The sequence below is a fragment of the Clinocottus analis genome, unplaced genomic scaffold, assembly GCF_023055335.1.
Source record: "Clinocottus analis isolate CAN_PGR_092001 unplaced genomic scaffold, fCliAna1.0.p SCAF_7, whole genome shotgun sequence".
NCBI classification, from domain to species: domain Eukaryota; kingdom Metazoa; phylum Chordata; class Actinopteri; order Perciformes; family Cottidae; genus Clinocottus; species Clinocottus analis.
The window spans coordinates 16,455,618-16,467,572 of NW_027176229.1; the positions used below are offsets into that span (position 1 = coordinate 16,455,618).

The following is an 11,955-nucleotide window of genomic DNA, read 5'->3' on the forward strand; positions in this document are numbered from 1 at the left end:
TTACCAGCCATTATGCAGCATTATGTTGTTCCCCCTCTTTCATTTTAAATTGATTGATTACATCACATTATGGTATCGAAGTTTGATGTTTTATTTCAGTCTCAACAGTGAAAATCTGCATTCATACAAATACAAGTAAATGAAAATGCTGAACAGTATTGTGAACATTGTTGCTTATATGAAGAAAAAAAAACAATCAGCACACTAAAGAAAAGAGCATCAGTTAGCAAAGATTATCAGTGATGCCGATTCAGCAACGATCACAAAACAAGATCATGTGAAGTGACAGAGTGATAACAAACACATTTTTACACTCAAATAACTTTGCAACGTGTAACAAAATATTTCCAGGTAGGTATTTTCTAAAATGTTTTCTTCAATCAGTAGTACTACTTTTTAAGATGCAAAAATATGGCCCCTGAATATAAACATACTGCAGGTAACCATGTGCATGCACAGATGTTTTAGAACAGCAAACTTTAGCCTTTTTTTATTCTGCTCCATCGATTTCCCTCGATCGTGAAGCGTGGAGTGCATAACCCCAAACGTCTGAATCTAATCACCTGGCGCCCGCATCCCTTCAACACACTCGCTGTCCTGCTCTGCAAAGACAGAGCTTTTCTTGTCTTTTCCTGTTCTGTGTCGTCCTAAAGACTGGAGACTGTGCCTTACGCTCCCTGAGAGCATGCTGTTTATTTCCTGTCAATCCTTAACCTGTGGAAGAAAAGGACAAGTCCTCTCATGTCTGCCGATGACCTGACCGCCCGTCATGCTTTGTAACCACACAGGTCAGCCAGTCGAGTACAAAAAGAAAAGAAAAATCATCTGGTTTAAAGAAGAACACATACATTCAGAAGTATCATGCTAAGGCAGAGTTGAAGGACTTCCCTTGTCTTTAGTGGGCCGGTTTTACCTCATCCCGTCTCAGAGGAGGATATTTTTGGACACATCTGTGTCACCAGCGTGTCTCCGAGACAAAGCAGTCTTTTTACATCAACGCTTCTTATCTGCGTCTCCCTCGGCACAGCCAACAGGTCAATACAAATGGAAGCTACTGTGGAGAACACCGTCTCCACATGGAAAACATAGTGAAAAACATAAGACTACGAACCCCCATTCCAAACACCATCTCTTTTTACAGAATGCCTTTCATTACACACCAATAGAAACACTGGTAAGTCCATCAGACTAGATATTCATACTAGTATTTAAGGGGACAGCACATGGCCTTATTGTCTTTGCTATCCAATGTAGCAAAGGTGAATATTAAAGACTTCATGTCATATCTTCATTAACCACAGATCCACCACAATGATTTTGAGCTGTCAGGACGGTGTCCACAGCTCATTTTGTTTGTGCCTTCAATGTATAAAAACCACTGGAGAGGGGATACAAAAGACACAGCATTCAGTCTTTGGAGCGAACACTGCTCCCCTACTCCTTTTAAAACAGAGGTTACTCAGGGAGGCAGAAGGGACAAACGAAGAAGTGTTTTGGTTCACAAAAATCCATTACAGTCCTGCGTCTGAGGACTACGCGCCTGCTCATGCTCCGGGGGTACCGGCCTGCTGGCCCATGAGAGGGTCCCCGCCCTCCCCGCCGTCCTGGACGGGGGTCGTCTCGTCCTCTGCCGTGATCACGATGGTGTTTTCATCCACCAGCTCGCAGGCGGGGTTGGAGAAGGCCGACAGAGGCAGGGTGATCCTCTGCATCTCGCGCTCGTACACGCGCTGCTCATGCTGCTTCTTCAAGTCCCGCCCCCTAAACACAAAAGCAGAGATTCTTTATGTTCACCAAGAATGACTCCTCACATAGATTGAACTTTAATGGCTTAAATCTTTCCTCTCAAAGCTATCATGCAAACTGCCAATTAGTGTGGAGTCTTTTTTTTTTGCTGTGATCATAATAAAAATAGCTACCATAGCAATGACTTTTTTTAGGGGCTGATACCATGTACAGCACCATATTTTGGAGGCCACCCAAGCTAAATATTCATGAAAAGGAGCACTAGATAACATGCTGCATGTAGATAACAGAGCCTGTTGTAACAAGTGCCAGGTCTGCAGCAAGGCAAGGGACAGATGGTGAAAGGGAACAGAGAGCTGACGACCCGACGAGGAGCCTATCTTCTCCAAGGAAACCCAGTGATGCTTCCCACTGATCTGGAGCCAAAACCTGACAACATACAAATCACTTCCGACCTGCATACTTAACTGCCAACTCCTACGTGTGGGTCAAGAGCCTGTTCCCCATTCGAGTATAGTATAAATGTTTGCATGCTTTACACCATCTAGAGTGAAACGAGTCTATGATTATGGGCATGCTCGCCACACACCTTTTATATGACTAAATGTCACTGTATGCTGAGGGCAGGTAGAAACCTTCTGACACAACATGCTGCTCCTCCTTTATTAATAATCACTTTCTGAAATAGAAAACAAAGACCGGGGCACTGCTAATCAGATTTGACAGCCAAACACAGAGCTGTGAGGGTATTTTGTACTGTGCCAAAAGGGAATCAAGACATTGGGGCCATGATTTTGCACATTACATAACTGCAGTGAATGTGCAGGCTTCTCCATTCAATCCAAGCCTGTCTTTATTTCAAGAATCTAAAATAAGATGTTGCTTTACATAGACTGCAGGCATTCCATTTCCTGTTTCTCCCCACATGCATTAAGATTGCTGCCAAGCAGAACAACAGAGAACATCACAGGGGGAATGTAAACAACAGCTGATGCCCGACACTCAAGAGGCTGATAAACATGCATGCTATCAAGTGTTTTAACTAAGCATTCTGGCATGTCTCCTGCACATCTTACATGAGCCAGTGGAAAAAGAAAGCCACAGGAAGCTCTGAAGTATCACACTTTGGCTTTGTCTCACAGTTACAGCAGACGTGCACAATGGAATAACATCCTAGAAACAGATTAAGCGCCTCTTCAAAGAGAGAAAAAATAAGTAAATGCTCAACGTGAGGTCCTCCATCAAATTTTTAAAAGAATGAACCCAATGATTATGGAGGATGATTGATGATCTTGTTGTGATTTTGATACTGACCTCTTATAGATGTAGCCCAACGTGATGCCTACTCCGAGGATGATTATAATCGCCATCATGAGAATGCCGACGACATAGCCTGAAAAACAAAAGGACAACATAAAAGGTTGAAAACTGAGCGTAGAAACTGAACACGAAGACATTTGGTTTCAGGGAGAAATGGCACTGGAAGATGAATTCAAACCAACATCATACATGTTTTCAGTTTAATAACAACATACCGAGCGTGCCGAGGTCCTTTTTCTTTGTGGGTCCTGTGCGCACCCGCTGGCTGATTCCCATCACTGGCTGGACAGCAGCTACTTCTCCCTGAGAGGCCCTTGTCTTGGCCGGCTGAAAGCTCTCAGTGGAGGGAATGGTTCCGGTTGGCTTGATGGATTCTGCCTCCGCTGGTACAATGGAGGCTTGTTCTAAAGACACAAAGTAGACACAAAGTGTAAAACAACTGTCAAACGACTTTGGTTGGGGATACTGAGTTGTGTGATCAATTAATTGACCTTTATTTTATGCTAAAATATAATGATAATACTTGTATAGTGGGTAAACAGTAATGCACTTCCTGGTGTATCATCAGGATCGTTCCTACTGACGCAAAAACCTTTGGACCAGGACGACAAAAGCTGCAACACTGGTCTCATGAAGTTGCGTTATAAATCAGTTTTTGTGTTGCGTTGATGTGCATTTTTTTTCAGTCTGCGTGAGGCACAAACAGGCTCTGCCTGCTCGACTCTATCTGAGGAGACAGGAAGGTTCAGCCCGCAGCCGTCAACATCTGCTTTTCAACTCCTTTTTTCATTTCCTCCACACAAGTTGTTGTTCCAGACTCTGGAGTTAAAGAGCGTGACGTCATAAATTGAAGCAGCCAATTACCTGCCGTCTCCAAGCGAAGACTTTTCTTCTCTGCCAATGAGCTACGGTTTGGGGCGTGGTCAACGGCTTTCTTCAAACTGAACTTTATGACATAACTGCAGAGCTTTGCTATTGTGTAACGGCAAAGTAGACAAAACTTCTCTCAGTGGCTTAATCCAGCCCAACTGACCTACTGCAGACCAATAATCTGAAATGGTGAAACACTTGTTGGCAGTAATCCATCCTGCACATGGTTTATATGTGGTATAAAAATAAAAATAGACCAAGAGGAACCATTTATGAAACTTTTCTCATCAAGCTATCTTTTTTATGTGTTGACTAATTAGAACATTTGCATACCTCCAAAAAATACACCTCATTAGTTCTCGTGAGCATAACCCACTTTAACTCATGAGCACTTAAAAAGGTAGAAGAAAGTAATTGCCAGCAGCATCAAGAGAGCCCAGTCTGAACAAGCTTAGTGTGCTTGTTTTGGTGTTGTTTTTTGCAATAATTTGGAATATGCACATTTATGTCTGCCAGATCCGGCTTTAAAAGCTATGTTTCCGTCCGTTTCTTCAAATGTCTCTTTTTCTTTGAGCAAATGACAACCATAGTATCCAAATGGGAATGATTATTGTCGTGTCCAGTGTTTACCTACCTTTGCTTGTGTCAATTGTACAGAATTGTTTCTGGATTTCTCCGTCTGGGCCAGCAATGTAGCACCAAGGCCTCTCCGAGGAGTCTGGGTTTCGGCAGTAATTGTGATCTCCCACACCTACAGGGGAAACCGTAAAAACGCACACGCCTGTTACTGATACCCTCCTGGAAATATAAGCCCGTCTCTGTCTGTCCCAACGAGTGGGTAAACCACTGGATTAATTAATCATTAACACTACCTCATCACACTGAAATGAACCGGCCACCATGAGCACAAAGAAAGGAAATGGCAGCTGCTGTATAATAGAAGACATTTAACACCATAAACAGAGAAATCAGTGGATGTAAATATCAATTCAGGGTTTTCTTCTGAGCATACGCATGCTGTAAGACAGAAAGAAACCTGTATTTTTTACATTTTTACACTGCATCAACATCTCAATAAAGATGTCTGAGCTGTCTGTGATCCTGTAAGGAAACTGTCTTCAGCATGACTCCAACAGTAGAAACCAGGAGAGGAATGACTTAACTTAGGGGGGGATTTGCTGATCTCTGCATTAAAAGACACATCTATGAAAGTTGTTTACCTGTCTGTGAATCAGGGTGGAGTTTAACATCGTAGGATCTGCTGGTGTTGGTCCAGTTCAGACAGGTCAGACCCGAAGAGGAGCTCTGTTGTTCCCCTCTGTACTCCACGCCATTGGATCTCATGTAATCTGAGAATAAAAACAAACTAACGATTGAGTACAACACATATCATTGATTGTGCAATCAAACAGAATGATACATATATGTTTATGTGATTTGAAGCGAATCAGACTTCACAGTATATATTATGTATATGTATATATATATTTTAATCATAAATTAAATTAAACAAAGATGGTCCTTATTGTTTAATCTTACCGTTTTCATTTTCATTTGATGAACTGCTCTCCACCATGGCCACGCTCAGGAGAACCGCGTGCAGGGAAAACAACATTTTGATAAGTTGTCGAGCAGAATTAACCGACAACATGGTGCGCTACTTTCCCTTTCCTCTAAAAAACAACAGCAATAAAAGACAATGAATACATAAGCAAACTGTATGAAATGGACGACGAGCCTGTGCTAGATTTGCATCAGGCACACTGCTCCTCTCGCTGGAGTCCCAGCCCTTGTTTTTGCCAGAGGAACCCAGCTTTCTTCGTAAACAGCCTTCTGTGGGAGGAGGAGCTGCTCTTTGCAGCACAAACCTCAAGGTCCTAAAGCCTCACCGGGTTCTCGCTCCCTCACACACACGCGCGCGCGCGCGCGCGCGCACGCACGTTGTGCACACGCACAAACAGACGCATGAGCTGCTCTGCTAAATGGTCTGGAAATGTACTGTGACGAGCAGCCTTGTGAGAACAAACCAGTCGTCTAACAGTTAACAAAGTTCTTATATATTTTGATCAACATGCTTTTTTTTCCCCAATTGTAACTTTCATAATCCATACTCAAACTTTGTCCTTCTTCCTGTCCAACAATCATTTCCATGCTTATGTTCTGTGCTTGTATATAAATAGCTGCTCTGCTTTCCATTTCTATTTGAAAACAAAGAGCGGCCATTACTTTCCATTTATAATCCTCATCTAACTGCAGATCTGGCTGCTTGGTGCATCTGTCCAAACAAAATCTTCCTGTTTCCCAGGCTTCCTCTCCTCCACACAAGGCCTGTTGTTGTTTTTGGTGTTTTCCACTGGCCTCGGTCCATACTAGAAGATCCTACAGAGGCCAATAAAGCAGAGCTGCAAATAGTATTTGCCTGTATCTGCCGGTGCTCCCGTCAGAGAGGCCTGTGCCATTGTTGGCTGGCTGGTAAAGAGGGCAGCCAACGCCTGAGTCAGTCAGTGTTCACGAAGCTACTTTTTAAACAGCTGCTTGTCCAGTTTTCAGGCAATTACCAGAGCAAACACAAAGGATATGTCCGGCACTCTCTATCACTCTCTGCTCATTCAGGGTTGCAAGGGGCAGGAGCCACTCCCATCATGCACTGGGTGAAACCACAACGAGGCCATTAAAGAGGGAACACTTTTGGTACTGAGCGTGTGGAAGCCCTTTTCCACCACTAAAAGAAATCAATCAGTTAGTTATGATACAAATAAATAAATCTCATGGTAAATCAAAAGTATGCAATAGTAGATTATGATATTTTAAATAAAAAGTTGAGATAGACATGAAGTTGATTTTAAAAGTACATATTAAAAAAACAATTTATAAGTTGTTTATTGCCAAGAGGAATAAAACATGATTAATTAATAATAATAAAATTAAAGCTACATGCAGTAATGCTAGAATTTATGCTTCGCGAACAGTCCTCCACTTCCTGTATCCACTGTGTGGCGCCAGACAACATGCGTCAACATGCAACCAAAGCAAAATCACAAAGTGAGGCTGCCGTGAAAGCTAGATTTGTTGTGGCTGAAGAAATAGCTACATTCGCCTTTACCACAGTAGAGTTTGTAAAGTGGGGCATTATTAAAGTGTGCAATGTCATGTATCCAGACAAAAAGCAAGCATTTTTAAATGCAAGCTGAAGAGGGAAAACTGATGCTGATCTTGTATGTGAGATGTAAGACTGCCACCGAAAAGCAGAAAGACTCCATTGCACATTCTCTTGCTGTGGATGAGAACGCTGACGTTGTTGTGTGCTCGCTGTTAAAGAAAACAAGCCTGTTACATAAAGTGCAGCTGATGTTTGCCTGTTGGAGAAGCTAATACTGAAGTTGTTGATGGTAATTAGCATCAGTAGACTATTAAGGTAAACATGTGAATGCAACTCAGTCAATATCTGTAATATACCATTTTATCAGATTATGAATAAACACCAGTCACACGTTGAATGTCTTGAGTCACTTTTTGTCTCTTTATTTAGTTTCAGTTTAAAATATTCATGTATTACCATTCATATTATTCAAAATATTCGGGTATCTTACGCCCCTCGCCTTCAGCACAGAACTCTGCAGAGAGAGAAAGACAAAACCAAAGAAGTCAGTTGTGTCTGTCATCACACATCTTCATGTCATAGTTTAGTCAGACAGGTCTAAAAGGTGAAGCACCGTTCTTGGGGTCGTAGATAAAGTCTGGTTCTCTGTCGAAGCCGAGGCAGCTGGCCTGCTTCCTGAAATGTTCCAGGTCAGAGTCCTTCACGGTTGATCCTCTTCCTGGAAACAAAACAAAAAATGTTTCGTATCCAAAAGAATGTTTTGGATACGAAATGTGTTTTATTTATATTAATACACATTTTCTGTCAGACTCGTTCCTTCTTACCCATCAGATAAAAAGCACGGTAGCTGAATTCCTCCGCTGTAGAGTCAATATTGAATTTCATCTTATTGTACATCTTGTCCAGGTTTTTGACAGTGCGGTTGAAGCTGTAGAGCAGACAGTCTTCACAGGTCGGATACATGTGGAACGTTGCTGTGAAGTTGGAGACTGAGGAGAGAAAATGTATATTTATCCTCTACACTGATAATCTAAAAAAGTTCTTATGGTAAACTTTCCAGAAACTGATTAGAGCAACGATGGTGGCTAACGATGTCTGTAAAACTCCATTATAGAATGTATGTATTTTATGAGCCTTCCTGAAAACAAGATCATTTAAGACCAGACTTTATGCTTGAATTTAAAAAGTAAGGTGTGTGTACGCAGCAGAAGTTTAATGTTTGATTTCTTGACAGTGTCTCTCATCCATATCTGCTTTATATTCTTCAGTTAGTTGAAACTCTACAAGCATCGATATGTGTGATGAATCTGCAGCTTTTAATAATCAATAACATGATCTCTCCGGCGGGATTCTCTGACTAACAGAACCAACAAAACAAAGATGTAGAAACTCCAGCATGGTGTTGGATCAGATAACTTACATGCCGTCTTTATCGTGTCGCCTTCATAGTGGAGCTCGGTCTTGATAGAAATGCAGGATCCATTTCTGAGAAAGAGACAAGATGAAGAACTAAGTTCATATTCTAACAGATGTTTTAAAACCTTTCGTCCATGTCAGCTTCAAAAGTTAAGATTCCTCTCATTGCTGAACACTGAGTGTCCGTTTGAAAGCAAAGTAAGGTTTAGTTTGTCCCTCCAGTGGAGAAAACATACTAAAGAGCTCTTTAGGGTGTCCCTCTAAAATCGTAGACATTTTAAATGTGTATTTTGATGATCTATAATGTACAGAATTGTATTATGTTGTGTATTTTTACATAATTTCTACTCACTGTTTGTTGTCCGTAGTCATAACAATTGTCTCATTTCTGGATGGTGACCGGTTGATATCAATCCAGTAGCTTTGGATGTTCTTCAAATAGCCGCTGTAGAATTCATTGTCAGTGTAACCATAGAGGAAGTTTGACCTGCCGAACATCTGCAGACAAACAGGAAGTCAGTGAGTGACAGCAGACAATAATAAGTTGAATATTGAACTAATTCTTTAATATCAAATCTTTTAAAATGGAACCGTCTGAATGGAAAACATTCAGTCCACTGCACGCTATGTATTCTTTAAACCTCGTGTGGTGTTCATTTTATTGTTACTCAGCAGGTGTTGTGGGTCTGTTGGAGCTGTTGTATTTTGGATTTTTTTAATTTAACACAATCAAAACAGTTAATGATAAAATACTCAAGAGATGTTTTTTCATTTTAATTAGAAGCAATATAAACAGCAAATATGATTAATAATTTAATTAAGGTACACAGGACCTACAATTTACACACTTTTATTAGCCCGGGAGATGTACTTTCCCAAGATGTGAAAAGTACTTTTTCATTGTGTTATCGTGTATTTATCTTTAAGAGAAATGTTTGCTCAGCTCTGACTCCAACCCAATGCTAACGCGCTAAAGGCATAAACTGAGGAAGAACTTCCCAAATACCTGAATTCTGCCTCAGTGCTAATGCTTCATAGACAAACACAGACAGATGAAGACTTACGAAAGACGGGTCAGCCAGAGACACAGGCGTGATTAAAGGCTGGCATTCTTCAGGTGTCGGAGCCGAGCTGCTCAGAAACAGCCCCGCTGCCAGGAAAAGAGTGCTGAGCCACAGATTCATGATGCTGCAGATGTGAAGAGATCTCTGATGACGGCTGCTTGTCACAGAAGTGAAGATGTCTGAAGCTGGTCAGCCTTTTAAGAAGATGCTGGCGGGCTTCTGTTTTTTTCTCTGGTATTTACATAATAGAAAGCCATGACTCATAACTAGATAAGACATGTTTGACAGCATTCCCTCCTACATGTCCAAAGGGGATTTCAGGTAAGGGTGTAGATTTCATAACTACATTGCTGGCTTTGTGTTTATTCAGTAATTATTTCCTGATTTGGTCAATAGTCCTTGGGCACCAACACAGACGTAGGCTTCGAGTGTACAGAGCAACACAGGATGGCTTCAATCCAGTTCAACTTGGCACACAGCCTGACCTCAGCCAAACTGCCGTCACAGCGACTCCCAAGTTGGCCCACCAGTTGGGATGCGATGCCCACAACGATCAGAACCCCCTTCACCTGGAGTCCAAAGTGTACGATCCATCCATGCACGTTTTATAACGATTACGAAGCACACAGTAAGATGGACTCCAATTTTCTGCTCTCAACTTCCCCAAAGAAACATCGATAGTAGCCTGTTGGAGAAATAGTGCTGCTCAGACACAACTGTTATAGTGTAAGGCAAGACAAGTTTATTTGTATAGCACATTTTAACAACAAGGCAGTTCAAAGTGCTTCATATAAACTCTAATGCAGAAGAAAACAAGGTTTAAAAACAATTAAGAAAATTAAAACATTAAAAAATTGTCAAAAAACAGTGCAGTTTAAGAAATAAAATGCAGTATTGAGATGCACAAATTATTATCCTTGACTTTGGTTCAATTAAAGGCAACAGCGAACAGAAAAGTCTTCAATCTGGATTTAAAGGAGCTGAGGGCATCAGCTGACCTGCAGCTTTCAGGGACCTTGTTCCAGATATGTGGAGCAGAAACGCTGAACGCTGCTTCTCCATGTTTAGTTCTGACTCTTGGAACAGAGAGTAGATCAGTTCAAGACGACCTGAGGGGTCAGAATGGTTCATAAGGTAGCAGAAGATTACAAATGAATTTAGGCCCTAAACCATTCAGTGCTTTATTACTTTACAAGAATCACAAGAATTACAAGAATCATGAAAGAACAATTTCTTCAAGAAGGCCAAACGACAAAGTACTATAAGTAAGAGCCATTTAAGTGCTACTTCCTTTATTCAAGGTATAGTCGCAAAAGAAGTGCTTTTAGTTTGCGGCAGAATATGTTGTGACTTCCTGATGTCAATGGGGAGCTCATTCCACCATCAAGGAGCAAGGACAGCAAACAGTCGTGACTTTGTTGAGTGTTTAGCTCACAGTGATGGAGCTTGAAGCTGATTGGCCGAAGCCGAGCGGAGGGAATGGGCTGTACTGTTTTACCGTGTCCTGGATGTGAACTTGACCCGATCTGTTCGCAGCACGCAGACGCAAGTACCAATGTTTTATAACCAGCGGCAGCATTTGTTTGTTGGGCAGGCAGCCAGTTCAAAGACCTCACTGGAGTTGTGGATTTCTGCTTTTTTCCAGACTAGAAAGCGTTCTCGCAGAATTAGGTAAGCAATGTTTGCCAGCATGACACCCTGCAAGTCCAAAGGAGGATTGAGGATTGTGTGCAGGACTAATAAGAACAAAGTTTGGGTTCATGTAATAATCATGCCCTGATTTGTTGAATAGTCTTTGGCCTACACTACTTAGAAAAACACTGAGTATATGTTACAAACTCAGTCATTCACAGTGTTCCCTGATTTTATCATACATTTTTTTATACATATAAAAGGCACCTGTTTGCATGGCCTTATTCCCTTTCTCTTCTTGTGGGGGTTCGTGCTGATTTTTTACATATAAATTTATGCTAAGGACTGTAGGAAAGCTACGAGACGTTGTCTTGCTTATTGTGTGATTTATTATACAACAACAGTACAGGCTACTGTCAGCCGTAGTCAGTGGTGGAATGTACTTAAATAAACTTTTGCTTAAACCTTCGAAAGACTGTTTGACTAACAAACAACTTTTCAACATGAATCCAGAGTCAGCTTCATCTGAGCCCTCGGATATGAGCAATCCTTGGCCCTATTTAAAAAACATGTTTGATTTCAAAGGCTCCAAGAATGACTCGTAGAGGTTTCAATGCCTTCACTGTCTACCTAAAAAAAAAGGAGTTGGTAGCCTTCAAGAATTCACCTTCAAATTTAAAAGAAGCATATTGAGGTAAGCAGAGTTCTCGCTATGCTAAGTTAAAGTCCCTGACTTCTTCAAAATTAATATATATATATATTTAATTTGGTTACTGACATGATATTATACAGTTATCTAGCGAAATG

General features: G+C 41.3%; 2 protein-coding genes across 2 annotated transcripts; both read right to left on the bottom strand.

Annotated features, from left to right (window-relative positions):
- Positions 1–77: 77 nt before the first annotated feature.
- Positions 78–5,837, bottom strand: pik3ip1 (phosphoinositide-3-kinase interacting protein 1). The gene is made up of 6 exons (XM_068566752.1): positions 5,476–5,837; positions 5,157–5,285; positions 4,571–4,687; positions 3,282–3,470; positions 3,061–3,139; positions 78–1,761 (listed from the first exon to the last, which is right to left on the bottom strand). Exons 1-6 carry the CDS (start codon positions 5,585–5,587, stop codon positions 1,545–1,547), a joined length of 843 nt encoding a protein of 280 aa, XP_068422853.1. The 5' UTR covers positions 5,588–5,837; the 3' UTR covers positions 78–1,544.
- Positions 5,838–7,434: 1,597 nt separating this feature from the next.
- Positions 7,435–9,676, bottom strand: LOC137779177 (uncharacterized). The gene is made up of 6 exons (XM_068566722.1): positions 9,517–9,676; positions 8,805–8,950; positions 8,457–8,521; positions 7,861–8,025; positions 7,650–7,754; positions 7,435–7,550 (listed from the first exon to the last, which is right to left on the bottom strand). Exons 1-6 carry the CDS (start codon positions 9,634–9,636, stop codon positions 7,501–7,503), a joined length of 651 nt encoding a protein of 216 aa, XP_068422823.1. The 5' UTR covers positions 9,637–9,676; the 3' UTR covers positions 7,435–7,500.
- Positions 9,677–11,955: the final 2,279 nt, after the last annotated feature.